Raw genomic sequence first — 17630 nt, forward strand, 5'->3', positions numbered from 1 at the left:
CGAGCCAAGTATGCACGTGTTGCATCCCTCGGTTGCATCTGCAACTCTTGAGAAATCATTGCCATTGCATAATCCATATAAGATTCAGTTTTCTTGGCCTTCAAACGATCATGTACCAATGGATTCTCGTAGTGGTAGAGCTTCAATTCTTCTCGTTATGCATAAAGAAGAGCCTGGATGAGTAAGTTTAGTCTTGGCCATGGACTCTTCTGCTTGCATTTTCTCTTTGCCGCGGGATGGCTATCCCACATGTTCCTGTTTCCTAATGTACACCTTATGAGTTTGTTCATCTTGTAAAGCATTGGAAGCGTGCATTTCATTGTCCCCGCCTCTTGTGTTAGCTTCTCCAACATTCATTGTATGGTTGTCCATAGTGTTCTAAGTGTAGAGATAGCTAGTGTTCGCAGTGATCCTTTCTTTCATGATAGAAGTGAAAGAGAACCGTATGCTCTGATACCAGTGTAACTTGGTTGAACACAATGCTAATCAATACACTTAAATACACCAAGATTTCATGGACAACATACTCAATACAAGAAGTAATTTGCTGAATTGACAAGAGACAATGAGCCGGAACGGCCAGCCCCTCTCTTAAATAAAGTATCTTGAACTTGGGAGAATCAAGTACATAGTGTTATGGGCATTTCTGACCAGATTTCCATACCAATGTATATGAATACTGTATGGCAAACAATGTGCTTGTCGATATAAACTTGCAACTCACGCTATCCTCTCAAGTGCCCATGTTCCCTACCATCTGCTCTCTTTTGTTTCACCAACACATGTTAGCAACAATCTGCAAGAGAGCACGTAGGACAAGAGAATACTACACAAGGTATGTGATCATGGAATCCGGTTCCTCCCTCCTGCTACTTGCTTACCAATTGCAAATAGAGTCGACGACAATGGAAGTCTTCGCGATGGAAGCGTTTGGAGTGTTGAAATCTTCGATTTGTCGGGATCCTTCGCGACAAAAGTCTTCAAGAGGATGAAGAGAAAGCTTCCCCTATGGTTCAATTAGAGAAAGGAAGGTTGAAATTAGGGTTATCAGCAAAAGACCAGAAATTATAGCAAAAATAAGAGCTGTTTTGCTGAATTTCAGTCATTGGGAGTGTGTGGGAGAGTGAACAATTTCTGGAAACTCTCTTGGAAGCTTGGAAAACACACTAGCAAGCTTGGATATGGAGTTGGGAAGGAGAAAGTGCAGAAAATACAGCCAAAGAGGCCTCATGAAGGGGGCACCTACTTGTAGAGAGAGAGGAAAGAGAGACGGTGAGTTGTGCACTCTAGGTGTCAAGTGGAGACGACAAGTGTCTTGTAAGGTCTGGGTGATGGGCATTGGGTTTTGTTAACCTCGGGACATCAGAGTGTGCGAACATAGGGTTGGTCATAACTTATCCACCTTTGAACATCAATGTTCGCGAACACAGGCCTTGGTCATAATTTATAAGTGAGTTTTGGTCGTCCAAAACTTAATGAAGTGTGTACACACTCACTTATAAATTACTGCTAATTCTTGAGGCTAGGTTTATGACCAATACTTACCACCTATCACATGCCACATAACCATGTCAGCAACATCACCTTTTTCATGCTTGTATCGGCCATTTATGAGGCCTTGCATTAGTATATCTTAGCAGAGATTATTCAGTATTTTTCTACCATTTTTTGGTATTTTTTGGCATTTTATGTAGCATTTTTTGCTACAGCCATGCTGTTGGCCTGCTACAGCTGGCCGATCAGCATCCTGAGGTAGTATATAAGGGTTGGCTCCCTTTCCCTTAGTTCATCTCATTTTTCAGCATTCAGTTGAGGTCATTAGCAGCTGCTACTGCTTCTCACCATTGTACAGCACCTATGGGCTTCCCTCGTGCTCAGATTTCAGCAATAAACATCAGTTTCCAGCATTTATAGGCCTTGTACCTGAGCCTACATCTGTGTTTTATATTTGCTTCACTTTCTTTCATGGTATTAGAGAAAAACGTTGACTTGTGAGCAGAAGAAAGCTACGTTTTCTGTTTTGGAGCAGAGATAGTTTGCTGCGTTTTTTGTAGATTTCAGCATAGAAGGTACTGTGTTTTCTTCCGGGAGCAGAGGCTTCCTCAAGAGTGCTGCGTTTTCTTCATTTGACACTTGGGACTGTTGTATTTCTGAATTTTCAGCAAAGATTGCTGATTTTTCTGATTGCTGAAGCTCTCTTCTAGGTGCTGAGGACAAGGAACTACATCTTGGAGAGATCTTTTTCCTCTCCTTTCAGTTTCCCACCCTCCCTCCCTTGTATTTCTGAATTTTCAGCAAAGATTGTTGATTTTTCTGATTGCTGAAGCCCTCTTCTAGGTGCTAAGGATAGGGAACTACATCTTGGAGAGATCTTCTTCCTCTCCTTTCAGTTTCCCACCCTCCCTCCCTTGTATTTTTGAATTTTCAGCCAAGATTGTTGATTTCTCTGATTGCTGAAGCCCTCTTCTAGTAGGTGCTGAGGACAAGGAACTACATCTTGGAGAGATCTTCTTCCTCTTCTTTCAGTTTCCCACCCCCCTCCCTTTCTTCTTGCTGTGCACAGCCTGAGAAGAGGCTTCCTCAAGAGTGCCGCGTTTTCTTCATTTGACACTTGGGATTGTTGTATTTCTGAATTTTCAGCAAAGATTGCTGATTTTTCTGATTGCTGAAGCCCTCTTCTAGGTGCTGAGGACAGGGAACTACATCTTGGAGAGATCTTCTTCCTCTCCTTTCAGTTTTCCACCCTCCCTCCCTTGTATTTCTGAATTTTCAGCAAAAATTGTTGATTTTTTTGATTGCTGAAGCCCTCTTCTAGTAGGTGTTGAGGACAGGGAACTACATCTTGGAGAGATCTTCTTCCTCTTCTTTCAGTTCCCCCCCCCCCCCCCCTTTCTTCTTGCTGTGCACAGCCTGAGAGCAGGAGTTGTTGATTTTTTTTTCAGCCCCTTTCTTCAAAGAAGGTTTCTTGTCAGAGGACATGGCTTCACGAGATTTCTCTACTGCTAGTCCTTCTCTTGTTGATATTCCAGCACCATCACAGCCTGGATCCCCTGCTCCCACTGCTCCACAGGTGGTTCCTATTCCCAATCTTTCCTCTCTGAGTTTCTCTCATCCAGGTCTTGCTCCCACTCCTACCCACATACCATCCTACAATCCTTCCCAAGTCAGTGACTTCATGAAGCTTTCCGCAACCAACTATCATACTTGGTCTTTCTGCACTCAGTTGTTGTTGGAAGGAGCCGGTGTGTGGATGGCTATCTCCACATCTCACTTGGTGGACCCTGCTTTGAGAAGCATATTGGATTGGATGCTCGAGCTCGTCTTATCATCATCCGTTGCATGACTCCATCCATACAGGCACAGTTTGTCTCCTCTCGGAGTAATGCTCATCAGACGTGGAGAGAGATCCAGAGGAGGTATGGGAGAGTTTCGACACAGTAAAGATTACCAAATTGGAGTCAGATCTGGAGAAGCTTACCATCACTGAGTCAGATAACCTGATTGAGAAGATTGGAGAGTTTTCCCGTATATCAAGCTGCAACTTGAGGAGTACGGGAGCACCATCAATAATCCCATCCATAAACTTCTTGGTAAGTTCCTTGCTTCCTTGGATTCTTTTAGGGATAATATTTATTTCCGTGATCCTCTCCCCCCTTTTGAGGAGGTCGTGAGTTATCTCCACGACAAGTGCATGCTTCGCGGAAAAGGCAAGTCGGAGTCTGCTTTTGTTGCCTCTGACAAGGGCAAAGGTAAAGGCGGAAAAGGGAACTCCAACAACAACAGCAACAACAACAAAAAGAAAGGCAAAGACAAGGGTAGGAATCCAAGGACAAAAGCAATGAATGTGATTATTGTGGCAGGACAGGTCATACTGAGGCTCGTTGCTTTGCTTGTCGTGATGATTCTCGAGCAGCAAAAGCCAAGTATAAAGCCCAGGATGCTCCTAAAGTATCTGACAAGGTTAACACCAAAGATAAAGGTAAAGCTTCAAAGGAGGGATCTGCCAAAGTTGCATACATGGCAGTCACAAATTCATCCACTTCTTCAAAGGATTTATTCCTCGTGATCATAGATATGACTTCTCTTGAAGAGATTAGTGTCACACCTGAAGCGGTGGAATGGGTTGGTGATAGTGGTGCTTCTGCCCACATGACCAATCAGGCCCATATCTTGGAGGACTACCAAACTATCTCTTCTTCAGTTTCGTATTGGCGACAACTCTTCGCTTTCTGTCACCGGTGTTGGTAATGTTTCTTTGGGTTCCTTTGCTACCTTACATGATGTTCCGCATGTACCACAAATTTTCAAAAATCTGTTTTCAGTATACAAAGTTTCTCAGAAGGGACTTGGTGTGTACTTTGATGATGAGGTCATCGAAGTAATCGACAAGAAGACTCTCTCGGTTGTTGCCAATCTAGTCCATGATGGGGGTCTCTACAAGATCACCAGTTTTTCTTCTCAGATCCCTCACACTGATTCCCATATTCATCAGCTTTTCTCACCCGTGTCGGCTTTGAGGCAGATACTTCTTTGTGGCATTGTCGCTTCGGTCATTTACCCATTGCTACCTTACAGTTCCTTACACTCCTCAGTAGAATGGAGTTGTGGAACGAAAGAACCGGACCGTCAAAGAGATGGCTCGTGCTTTGTTGTATTATGCAGGTCTCCCTCCTGCTTTTTGGGGTGAAGCTGTGGCTACCTCAGTTTATCTCATTAACTGCTCTCTCACAAAAGCGGTTGAGGGGATGGGATGACTCCAGAGGAGGCCTTTACAGGACACAATCCGTATGTATCTCATCTTCGTGTTTTCGGCTGTGTTGCTTATGTGCATGTCCCAGATAAGAAAAGGACCACTCGCCCTGAAGTCAAAGAGGATGATCTTCACAAGCTACAGTTTGAGATCCAAAGGGTACCGCTTCTAGGATCCGAAGGTTAATGACATCATCATTTTCCGTGATGCTCGATTTGATGAGAGCTTGTTTGGCATTGATTTCTCTCCACCTGATGCATCTTCCGACTTTTTGGATGATCCACTCCCGGTAGACGCTAGTGATCTTTTACCTCTTCCACGTCCAGCTCCTCCTCCCTCCCCTGCTGCAACCCCGGTGCCAGCTGCTCCTTTATAGCCACACGTTCCCGTTGCATCAGCTTTTGCAGCTCTCAGTCCCTCTACGAGTCCTGCTTTGACTCCAGGATTATCCTCGCTAGTGCTTACCTCATCACCACTTCCAGTAGCATCGGATGAGTCCCCTCTACTATAGCTGGGATCTTCTTCTTCACGCTTTGAGAGGGCATATGCTGACAGCAATCTCTATGTGCTTCTTTCTGATGGAGATATATGTGTCATTGTTTTGTATGTTGATGACCTCATTCTTTCTGGCTCAGATATTGGATTGGTCACACAGGTTCATGTTGGAAATAAGTGCACACTAGGTGTACTATTTCTAGTCTAGTTTCACTTAAGTCTTTGTGTCTTGAGTCTAGTGCCATGTGGCATCTCTACATTTATCCCATAAGTCAGTCTACTCAATCTTGTACTTCTCACCTATATATTGTAGGTGTCACATCAATGAAAGTATCAATCTTGTGTCTTGTCTACACTCATCTCAAGGTAACTCTTTGTCTTTCATTTGTTTTTGTTTCATTTCTAGTTTTGCTCTTGCTTTCATATTTTCTACATGGTATCAGAGCCAGCCTTTCCTAGTTCATTTCCAGCTTGATGCTGCCCTGATTCTCTTCTACCTTGCCTCATTGCTCGTTATCCTCTCCATCGTGCTCAAGTTATGGCCGCCTATTTCCTGCCCCAGATCTGCGCCATTCCACTCAGGAATCTGCCCGCCATTTTCTGTGCCAGTTTTTGCTGCCTGCGTTGGCCTGTTTACAGTTGCTGCTGCTTGCGCTTCACCCTCTACAGGCTGCGCATCACTCCATACCTGTAGCTACTGTCGGCCTCCCTCTCTGGATGAGCAGCACTTGTACTACTTATTCACAGGAGCTGTATTACACCTCTGCAGCAGCCTACGTCTATCTGCTGGAGGCGGTGTTTCTTCAATCTACAGGCTATGCATCATCTAAAGGCAGTTCAGTTCTGCCATCTTGAAGAATCCACAAGGTACTGTGCATTGTCTCCTTCAGTTTGCTGGTCAGTCCTTTTCTTATCCTCATATCTGCAAACTGCTAGTTCCTCATGCTTCGATGGGCTGTCACATGCTATGGCCCTGACAAGTGGTGAGAGAGCCGGCTTCTAAAAACAGTTTGGATCTCTTCTTTCATTCATTTTTGCAATCTTGTAAGGGAATAGACACTGCCCTTGCATTTTAGCAAGAGGTAAGACCTTCCCACATGGCCTCTTCTACTCATTCTCTCATGTCTATCGACAAATTCAATGGCTCCAACTTTCATACTTGGCAAGTCAAAATCAAGTGCCATCTTGTGAAAGAAGGTCTTTGGGACGTTGTTCACCATGCTGCTTCCGAAGATTCCGACATTGAGCAAGTTATCACTTATGCTCCCACTACCAAGAATGACAAAGCCTATGCTATCATCCTACTCGGTCTTGGAGATGATTACATTCATCACATCTCCGACATACAGTCTGCTTCTCGAGCATGGATTCCTTTGGATACCCTTTTCGGACCCCGCTCTAAAAACTCTAAGATTGCACTTATGATCTCATTCTTTGATCTATATATGCGGGAGGGAGCTACTATAGCCTCTCATGTCAATTATTTTCGCAGTCTTATGGTTCAGCTTGCATCAGTAAAGTCCCCCATCTCCGAAGATATTGCTATTGCTGTGCTTCTCAAAAGCTTACCTGACATCTATGCTACTCTTGTCATTACCTTCAAGTATCACAATAATCCTACTCTTGAAGGTATCATCAATGCTCTCCAAGAAGAGGAAAGAACAAAACAACAAAAGGTAACTGACACTGCATTCTTAGCAAGAAAGGAGGTTCTAAAGTAAGAAAGCCTTGCATCCATTGTGGGAAAACTAATCATCTGGAGAAGGATTGCTTCAAGGCTCATCCATGCACCATTTGTGGCCGTGATAATCATCGGGAGAAGGACTGCTACTCTAAAACCTCTACATCAGCCCCTGCATCTACCTCAGCCCATGTTGCTGCAGCATCTACATCAGCAGATCTTGCTGTTCATTCCTATGATGAGGAGTGGGCTTTCTGATTACTTCATTTTTTTTGTCTACCACTTTGACCACCGATGATGTAGGTCAAGGGGTTCTATGTCTTACTCATTCTACTTTAGGACCTCTCTCTTGTCCCTACTCCAGAGGCAGAGATTGCCCTTGAGGAGGGGATGTCTTCAAGGTCCATCTGTTTGTCTACAGTCAGTCTTCTGTCTATCTAGTCTTGTCTGTCTGTCTATCTGTTGTCTGTCTATCTGTCTATCAATCTGACTGTGTCTTGTTTTAGATCCATCTTGTCCCTACCCTTGTGGACCCATATGAGGATATCACTTGAGGAGGGGTGTCTCAGGATTTTTTTGTCTCTCATGTCTAGTCTCTCAGTCTATCAGTCTTTATTTCTATCTTCTAGTGTTGTCTTTTTTGTCTTCCTCCTAGTGTCCACTTAAGGAGGGTGTTGGAAATAAGTGCACACTAGGTGTACTATTTCTAGTCTAGTTTCACTTAAGTCTTTGTGTCTTGAGTCTAGTGCCATGTGGCATCTCTACATTTATCCCATAAGTCAGTCTACTCAATCTTGTACTTCTCACCTATATATTGTAGGTGTCACATCAATGAAAGTATCAATCTTGTGTCTTGTCTACACTCATCTCAAGGTAACTCTTTGTCTTTCATTTGTTTTTGTTTCATTTCTAGTTTTGCTCTTGCTTTCATATTTTCTACAGTTCACTCCAAGCTTTCAGAGACATTTGAGATGACTGATCTTGGCCTTCTACATTATTTTCTTGGGCTGGAGGTTTGGTAGAAAGATGATTGTATCTTCATTTCTCAGCAGAAGTATGTGAGGACTCTTATCTTCATTTCTTAGCTCACACTTTATGGGTTGTAAGATTGTACACCTCTCTCTTGTCCCATGGATCCCAATGCCAAGTTATCCAAGGAGGATGATACACCCTTGGTGGATTCCACATAGTACCGACAGATTGTTGGCTTGTTGCTTTACCTTGCCAACACCCGTCCAGACATCTCCTATGCTATGAGTGTCCTTAGCCAATTCTCATCAGCCGCTCGAAGGTCTCATTGGCAGGCAGCTTTGAGAGTTCTTCGTTATCTTCGAGGTACTTCAGATTATGGCATCAGCTACTCTTGTGGTGCTGATTTGGTTGGCTTCATAGATTCTGATTCGGTAGGCTGTATTGATACTCGGAGGTCTACATCTGGATATTGCTTCATGCTTGGTTCTGGATTGGTTTCTTGGAAGTCTGAAAAGCAAAGGGCTGTTTCTGCTTCTTCCACCGAGACTGAGTATATATAAATCTTACCTTCTCTTCTCTACTAAGGCACTTTGGATTCATCAGATTCTGGAGCATTTGTGCTATGCCGACACTTCCCTGGTTACTATTTTCTTCGATTCTTAGAGTGCTATTTCTCTAGCAGAGAATCGTGTGATACGGGGACGATCCAAGCATATTGAAGTGCATTATCATTTTGTACGCGACTGGATTGAGTTGGGCCAGGCACAAGTCCCAACGGAAAGCGAAGTCTACAGTATCACATGAGTGGCATCAATCCTCGGCGTATGCAACATTGGTATGGACAATCCCCCGTTCATGAGACTATACCAAAATAGACATGCTCTAGGCAGGTACACGAGGTACTAGACCCAATGGAACACCAATCCTCAAGGCATTTCCGGGCATGTACACATAGGCACAAGTCCCAATGGAAAGCCAAGTCCACAGTATCACATGAGTGGCATCAATCCTCGGCAATGCAATTGCCACGGACACCAGTCCAATGTACATACATAATGAGAAAGCACGGGTGGACCAATTGGGTGGCCAAATGGTTATAGTGGGCTTGTTGTGGATGTGGTGGCATGATTGGTATTTTGGCAGGCACTACTTTCTCCAATCATGCTCTGGTTATTCTATCCTCGGAGGTACAAAAGACATTTGAGCACTTGGATCCCTGACAGCCCTCATGCAAGACTCTTGGACATGCAACGGGATAAAGGAGATTTGGGAGAGGTTGGATGTTCACCCTGGATTAGTCAGAGGCGCCTTGGATGCAGGCCTTGGAGAGATTAGCAATTTATGACACAAGACAATGCATAGTAGATTGGCTAGCTTTCGAGAGCAGGAAAGGAGCATCCGGCCGAGCGTAGCTTCCTTATTGTAGCCAAGAGAGTGCACTAAATAGCCCATGGATTGAGGGTCAGTTGGTTGCCACCCGTACAGTCTATAGAGCTCAGATCCATCAAGGAGCGGAGGATGGAGTATAGATACCATGCTAGAGCCTCCTTTTGGACACAGGTGGGAGACAGGGTCACTGGGGATTTGTTTGGGATCGTAGGACAGGCGAAGGGATGGTATATGCAGGTTGTGAGGTCGAGGTGGATCCATTGTCACAGATCCCCCCCCCCCCCCCCCCCCCCCCCCCCCGGCACCCGCCGCCACCCATGTGAGAGCCATTGCTACAGATTTCTTCAACTCCCTTCGCACCATCTTCACAAGAGTTGGATGCGCATGAGCGAGTTTGGCGACATATGAGAGAGGTGGTTCCTCCCACTCTCTGGACTTTCTTGTTGTCTGCCTTCAGTGTAGAGGAGTCCCCCACCCCGGAGGATGCAGGACAGGCGAAGGGATGGTATATGCAGGTTGTGAGGTCGAGGTGGATCCATTGTCACAGATCACCCCACCCCCCCCCCCCCGCACCCGCCGCCACCCATGTGAGAGCCATTGCTACAGATTTCTTCAACTCCCTTCGCACCATCTTCACAAGAGTTGGATGCGCATGAGCGAGTTTGGCGACATATGAGAGAGGTGGTTCCTCCCACTCTCTGGACTTTCTTGTTGTCTGCCTTCAGTGTAGAGGAGTCCCCCACCCCGGAGGATGTAGGAGCCACTATTTTCTCATTTCCCTTGAGCGTGACAGCCGGAGTCACCTGGACTGATGTGGGGGTGGAGACCACTCTCGGTGAGTAGGCAACATAGCACTCTCATATCCGCCAAGATGCTCTTGTTACTGATGCCATGGAGGCGGCCTGGCCTATGTCTAGGATGGAGCTTCTGTGCCTCCTCCCGAAGTGGAAGGGGCTTCATCTATTCATCTACTTTCAACTTTCTCATTGAGAAGAGCACATACAGGCAGGCACCTTCACTACCCCCGAAATCTTGCTTGAGAAGGTGCGGGCAGTGGCCTTTGTGCAGTGGAGCCACAAAGCCACCACCACGGGAGGATAGCCACTACCCCTCCTTGTAGCTAGTTCTGAACGACGAAGGTGCAGGGGCTGATGGAGTCTCTGGCCGTTGCATGCCAGCTAAACTTCCACCATGAGGATTGGCTCATGGAACATTCGAGGCTTGGGTGGCACCTATCGGACGAGGTGCGCAAAGGATCCGAGAGGAGCTTCAGAGAGCACTGGTTGGTGGTGATCTTGGTATTCTCATGGGTCAGGAGCATCATCTCATTGCAGGAACTTGGAAGGACCCGCAACTGCAGGAAGATTCTTCCTGGCAAGAGTCCCTGGCCGTTGCATGCCACCTCAACTTCCGCCATGAGGATTGCCTCATGGAACATTCGAGGCTTGGGTGGCGCCTATCGAATGAGGTGCGCAAAGGATCCAAGAGGAGCTTCAGAGAGCACTGGTTGGTGGTGATCTTGATATTCTCATGGGTCAGGAGCATCATCTCACTGCAGGAACTTGGAAGGACCCGCAACTGCAGGAAGATTCTTCCTACTCCCCTTGATGTAAGAGTAAATAGGCGCGATCATCCCTAGCCGTGTCCAGTGGTTAATCCGACTCAAGCTTCTCAACATCTACGCCCCCAATGGGGCTGCTGAGCGCCCGACCCTCTGGCTCCAAGTGCGGGCAGAGACTCCCCACCATGGCAGACTCATGGTGCATGGGTGGAGACTTCAACATGCTTGAGGATCCCTAAGACCGCAGTGATGGGTGCCCTATCCCGGCAGTCTCTAGCCCCGAGGGGGCCACTTGGGAGGAGCTTCTCTTCCACATCCGTGGCCAGGACACTTGACATGTTCCTGAGTTTGGCCGCACTCAGGGCAGCCTCACCACCTTCCGCCCCAACCGATGTGCCGATGCTGAGACGCCTACTCTTTCTTGTCTTGACCGTTTCTATGTGGACGAGGAGTTGCAAAAGGGGAGGCATATTGGCATCCTTGTCGTCATGACATGTTCCGATCTTGCACTACTGATCTCAACTTCACCCAGCCGAGCCAGGCTGACAGACTCAAGGATTGCATATTGCATGCTCCTGCTTCAGAACCCCTCCATCTCCGCCCGGATTAAGGAGATCTCTGGACCTCCCATAGTTTTTCTCCTAGACAGCCAATGACCAATCTGGATGCTGTGCGGACTAGCTTCTTCCTTCAGACCTCCGCCCAGGAGTGGCTCAGGGCATTCAGAGAGCAGGAGAGAGCAGCATTCGATGCAACTTGGCCTCTCTGCAGCGGCTTCAGGAGCAGACCCCAGAGAGTCCTTGGGTTCACGCTGAGATGGAGGCAGCCTGCACCTCACTGGAGAGCCTGGAGGAGCAGCAGATTGAGTATGGATACCACACATGGGCTTCTTTCTGGACGAGTCCTTGGGTTCACGCCGAGATGGAGGCAGCCTGCACCTCACTGGAGAGCCTGGAGGAGCAGCAGATTGAGTATGGATACCACACATGGGCTTCTTTATGGACCCAGGTGGGGGACAGGACATTGCCGGGTTCACTCCCAGATGGAGGCAGCGTGCACCTCACTGGAGAGCCTGGAGGAGCAGCAGACTGAGTACGGATACTATGCACGGGCTTCTTTTGGGTCCCAGGCAAGGGACAGGACAGGTTCTTCAGTGAGTATTTTGCTGCCTCAGGACCCCCACTTTTGGCAAGAGGGGATTCGGGCTATTCGTCGGCCCGACCGGCAGATCTATTGCATCAGAGTCTCAGCAGGTCTGAGGAAAGCCTCGACCTTTTACAGTGGTTCACTGCTGACCCAGGACCCCTCTTTCAGTGAGGGGATTCGAGCACTTGCATCGGAGCCTCACCTCAGCAGGTCCAAGAGGTGGCCTCAACCTTTTACAGTTCCGTGCTCACTGCTGACCCAGACTCCCCTCAGAGAGAGGTGGCTCATCAATGAGTTTGATGTCGTTCATCTTTGTGTCTCTGTGCACCTGTGGACACACTTGGATTCTCCATCCTTTGACATGAGCTAGCAGCCGCATTGGAGGCCTTTCCGTGCAGGAAGTGCCCAGGAGAGAGAGTCTGCCATCCCTCTTCCTCCACCATTGGGACCTCATGGGAGCAGGCTTTTGGGCTGCTTTCAATGAGGTTATGCAGACATGCTTACTCCCCGAACGCATATCCAAGGGCCTGATATGCCTTATTGTGAAGGAGGGTGGTGACCGCGTGGAGATCCAACAGTGGAGACCCATCACCCTCTTAGGGACAGCATACAAGATCCTGGCCAAGGCAATCAGCCTGCACCTTCAGCCTTGCCTCCCAGATTTGATCCATGCTACCCACACTGGCTTCATCCAGGACCGCAACATCCTGAATAACATTATCATCTTTTGGAGGTGACAGCTACAGCCAGACTTAGGGGGAGGGCATGGCTGTTTTGCTTCTTGATTTTGAGAAAGCATATGACAGAGTTGATTGGACCGTTTTGGAAGGGACCGTATTGGAGAAAAAATAAATTAAACTTTACTTGACAATTTCTTGGGAGAACACGCGTCTCCCACAAATGCCAAACACACATTATGAGTGAAATCTTGCCACTCACCCCAACATTTCAACACACGCTGCACAAGAGGCAGGCTGAATTGAGCATAGTGGGCAAAGTGGTCAGCACCGTGGGCACCCACACGCAGACCCAACATTTCAACACATGCTGCACAAGAGGCAGGCTGAATTGAGCATAGTGGGCAAAGTGGTCAGCACCGTGGGCAGCCCATAGAGCAAGGGGAAAGAGATAAGAGTAGAGAGATAGAGACTGAGCACCCAATTGGGTTCCAACTAACCCACTCAGGGCTCCCAGCTTTCAGAGTATTTGCTTGTACTGCCAGATTATAATGAGAACAATGCTGGTGACTAAGTAGTCACGTGAATTTTGAGCTTATCTTTTTGGATTCAGCCTTATGAGTTCTAGGCTGACGGAAGGTGTGATTATGCTCACCCGAGCTGTTACTACGCTTGGGTGGCTGCTGGGCTGCGGAAGACTTAGACACGTTGCTCGTGAGGTTCTAGGTGCTCATGCTGGTGATCTTTGGTTCTGTTGAAGGCTGCTGATTCTTGTACTTCGACGTTAAATGGATGAGGAGTGAGGCAGGGCAAGGTCACTTTTGAGGCCCTTCATGCTGGTGATTTTTGCTGCTGTTGAAGGCTGCTGATGCTTGTATCTCGATATTCAGGGGATGAGGAATGAGGCAAGGCAAGGTCACTTTTGAGGCCCTTCATTGGTTGCAAAGGAATGTTCAGGCAGGCTGTTTTCAAGTCATGGGCTGATCGAGGAGCAGGTCAAGCAGGCTTACCATGGTGCCCACGACCAGGCCTGATTTCTGTACTTCATGCTGGTGATCTTTGCTTCTGTTGAAGGCTGCTGATGCTTGTACTTCAATATTTAGGGGATGAGGAATGAGGCAAGGCAAGGTCGCTTGCAAAGGAATGTTCAGGCAGGCTGTTTTCAAGTCATGGGCTGATCGAGGAGCAGGTCAAGCAGGCTTACAATGGTGCCCACGACCTGCCATGTGGCTGTTCGGCTGGGCCAGTGGAAGCCCAGCCTGTCCTGAATGTTGTCCATGCTGTGCAGCCTGGAGCTTGCTTGTTGAGCCTGGTTTTTGTCGAGTGGGTCCTGTGCTGCCCAGAATGTTCAGGAAGGCTGTTTTCAAGTCATGGGCTGATCGAGGAGCATGTCAAGCAGGCTTACCATGGTGCCCATGACCAGGCCCGATTGCTGTACGGCCTGCCAGGTGGCTGTTTGGCTGGCCCAGCAGAAGCCAGGCCTGTCCTGAATGTTCTCCATGCTGCACAGCCTGTCCTGCATGTGCCTAAGGAGCCTGGAGCTTGCTTGTTCAGCCTTGCTTTTGTCGAGTGGGTCCTATGACGCCTGGCTCTTGGCCTTATAACCTGCCTAGACACTTGTACAAATTATAACCCAAGTGGGTTGCGTTTGTGTGGGCGCTTAGGGCGGGACCATACACTGGCTGCAAAGGAATGACCTGAACCGTGATGGCATTGATTGAGTAATCCTTAAACTAGGGCTCACAACATGCTCAATGAATGCTCATCCAAAAGGTAACTATTTTGTGCACTCTGTAAGTATGGCCACCCTAGTGCAGCAGGTTCAGACGATGTCGATGAGAGAGAGAGAGAGAGAGAGAGAGAGAGAGAGAGAGAGAGATATGGGTTTTTTCCCTCGTTTCACTAGCCGACTGCAGCTTCAAGGTATAATTCCTCTCAATTTCCAGCTCTCTTTCATTTCCGCGTGAAACCAAGAAAAATCTTGAGTCACCTACCACTGCAAGAAGTGCTAGATGAAAACCTCCGTGGTCTATACAGCAACATGGTGGAAAACCCATGAAAGCGTAAATCCGCTACGAGGTAAAGAATCTTGGCGCACCTGCATGAACTGCCCACCCTCTAGGCATGTAGGCACATAAAATTAGTCTGTAATAATACAAGGCCACCCGCCTGTCTCTACCATTTAAAAACCTATATCAACTCCGTAGTCCGTTATATGGTGTAGTTAGTTGTTAAGGGAATAGTTCGTGTAGAGAGATCGCGGTCGCGCGCGCAGATTTTCAGCCTGCGCAGTGTTTGTATCTGTCCTAATTTCTCTGTGGGTGAGTGTCAAGCCGTTCCAGTAGTTGTGCTAGGGTTTTACCACCCTTTTGGAGCCATTTGTGTAGATAGATTTTCTGTCCGAGCAGTGGAGAATTCGCGATTGCGGTCGTGCGCACAGATTTTCAGCCTGCACAGTGTTTGTGTTTGTCCTAATTTCTTTGTGGGTGAGCCTGAAGTGGCACAGTGTTTGTGTTTGTCCTAATTTCTTTGTGGGTGAGCCTGAAGTGGCTCCACCATCCATGCTTGGGTTTTACCCCTCTATCGGATCCATTCGTGCAGACAGATTTTCCATCCGTGCAGTGGATTTTCTCCTCTTTTTGGAGGGCTGAAATGTAACTCTTCTTCTTCTTCTTCTTCTTCTGGTGGAAGCATTAATTTTCGGTGTTGAGGAGTGGAATTGAGTTAGGGAATCATAGATATGGATTTTGTAGAGGCACATGTCTCAACAGAAGATGCTGAGAAGTTTGAGGATGGAGGGCTAGAGCCAGAGTCTGATTACCAGGCTAAAAGGCAGAGACTGATCGAAGGTGAATATGGAGGGAAGGAGGGTGGTCGAATGTATCAAGATACCTTGCTTCTTGATGCACCTCAAGAAGAGAACCATGAGGTGGCTTTTGACTTTCGAGTTGCACAAGCTAATCAGATTCTGTAGCCATATGTGATGGCAAATCATGTTAGGGCTGGCTACCAAGGTTCCAATAGAGGAAGTGGTAGATGCCCGAGTGGAAACATAGCGGTTTGTGGCACAAGTGGAATCCTTTCATAACAAGGTCGAAATTTTCTTTTTATTGGATGAATTCCATTCTTCAACAGGATTACAGATTGGTTACATGATTTATTAGATGTAATTTTGTGGAGAAGATCTTTGACGGTCCCAGAGGATTCTATGAGGTCCTATTCTTATCCAAAGAAGTTCGAGATTTGGTTATGCAAAAAGTCCCGTTATTCCTAGATGGACAGCTGTTGCATATTTTATCCTGGCGCCCTATGGCAGAGTATAGAGATATGTTGCGCCAGGTATGTCCTATTTGGGTGGAGGTTGTAGAATTTCCATCAACTATGTGGAAATTGTTACCATTGGCCATGCGTACTATTGGGGAGGTGTTGGTGGAGCCCAGAATGTCGTCCAAGAATAAAAAATCAAAACATGTCGGGAGGTGTTGGTGGAGCCCAGAATGTCGTCCAAGAATAAAAAATCAAAACATGTTGAATCAAGGAAAAGACAATCAATTTTTTATTCAAAATGGTATTTTATTTCAAAATGAAAAGGTTTGCGTACCGGATGTGTCGGAAATTAAACCGAGGATCCTATTTGAGTGTCATGATGCACCATCAACATGACATCCGGGCATACAACATACCTTGGCTTTAGTTAGGACTTTTTATTGGCAAAAAATGAAGGATTTTGTTTAGAATTATGTGGTCAAATGTAATCAATGTCAGATTAATAAGGCAAAGTGCCTTAAATCTGTTGGACTATTACATCCTTATGGATATTCCATTCTCAAAAGTGGGAAAGTATTTCCATGGATTTCATTATGGGACTTCCACATATCAGCGCTCATTTGCAGCAAAAGCATGCACGTGAGAATATTGTCAGGATGCAAGATAGGCAAGGAGTATTGATTATTGTTCTTGCTTGTGTTCTAGATGTGTGTATGGACTTTTATCGCCATTTGTTGGGTCTGCAGGAGGTCATATCTTCAGATGTCATTACAACTAGAGAGTCTTTGTTTCACTCGGCTCGTCACCAGGTATTAGATGTTTTTGCAAATGAATTGGAAAGAGATATTTCTAAGGATGAGATGGAAGCTGTGTTGAAGCATTTGCCTAAAGGTAAAAGTCCAGGATGGGATGGGCTCCCCACCAATGAGCGGGTTATGCATTAATATGCAAAAGTCTGCTCTAATAAGCTGTACAGAGAGTGATTTGCTTGGTTTGGGATGGAATGGGCATGTCATACAAAGGGGATGCATCACACGTCACTTGGGTTATCCGATTGGAGTTGGCATGGATTTCTGCAAGGATAAATGATAAGTTTGTGTATTTGAAATCTCAGGGTTGGCCTCTGCATGTTCGCCTCAAAGTGACACAATTCATTATGATTAGCATGATATCTTTTTTCTTGCCTTTATTGCCATGGACAAGCAAATTTTTGCATCTGATACAACAACCAATTCGATTTATGCTATGGAAAAGAGCAGGAAATAAGCCAAGGCAGACGTGGATTTCTTGGGAACATGGTACTACTCCGAAGAGGAGTGGAGGGGCAGCCCTATTAGATGTTAGATTACATATGGTCGCTAGGAGATGGCCTTTATTGCAAGACGTGTAGAGCCATGGGTGGTAATGGCTAAGGGCTCCTCATAGAGGAGGTTGCACTTGTGCATGGTAATACTAGGATTGATGGTACATGGTGGGATGTAGTGAATGGTTCCCAACAGGTTCGAGTGGTGGCTTCACCTCTCCTTTCTTATTTGATGATCTCATGGAAGGAGGTGTTGGCACACACTAAATGGAAGCCTTCAGATCAGCAGTTGCAATTGAATTCTATGGCAGGTGAGGTGTTGGCTACTTCATGACTTCTGGAGTGGCATGACAAACTTGTTGAGCAGCCAAAATTAAATAGAATAGCTC

The 17630-nt window shown here is 46.6% G+C and overlaps 1 protein-coding gene and 1 long non-coding RNA gene across 4 annotated transcripts in view; both read left to right on the forward strand.

Moving 5' to 3' along the window:
* LOC147632095 (glycerophosphodiester phosphodiesterase GDPDL7-like) overlaps window positions 1-17630 on the forward strand; it is a 57260-nt gene that overhangs the window by 24909 nt on the left and 14721 nt on the right. Inside the window, exon 1 of one of the 3 annotated variants that reach the window (XM_086808681.1) lies at window positions 13316-13699. The exons of 1 other annotated variant lie outside the window; for it this stretch is intronic. In XM_086808681.1, coding sequence (XP_086664807.1) covers window positions 13621-13699 — 79 coding nt within the window. In that variant the 5' untranslated portion in view covers window positions 13316-13620. Of the gene's footprint in view, window positions 1-13315; window positions 13700-14410; window positions 14445-17630 lie in introns of those variants that run through there. One more of the 3 variants, XM_086808682.1, reaches the window with a different exon arrangement.
* On the forward strand, window positions 15396-16388 carry LOC147632096 (uncharacterized). The gene is made up of 2 exons (XR_015267420.1): window positions 15396-16094; window positions 16151-16388. It is a non-coding gene; the product is annotated as an uncharacterized LOC147632096 (long non-coding RNA).

This window comes from Cibotium barometz, chromosome 14 (genome assembly GCF_041138505.1).
Source record: "Cibotium barometz isolate CiBa-2024 chromosome 14, ASM4113850v1, whole genome shotgun sequence".
NCBI lineage: Eukaryota > Viridiplantae > Streptophyta > Polypodiopsida > Cyatheales > Cibotiaceae > Cibotium > Cibotium barometz.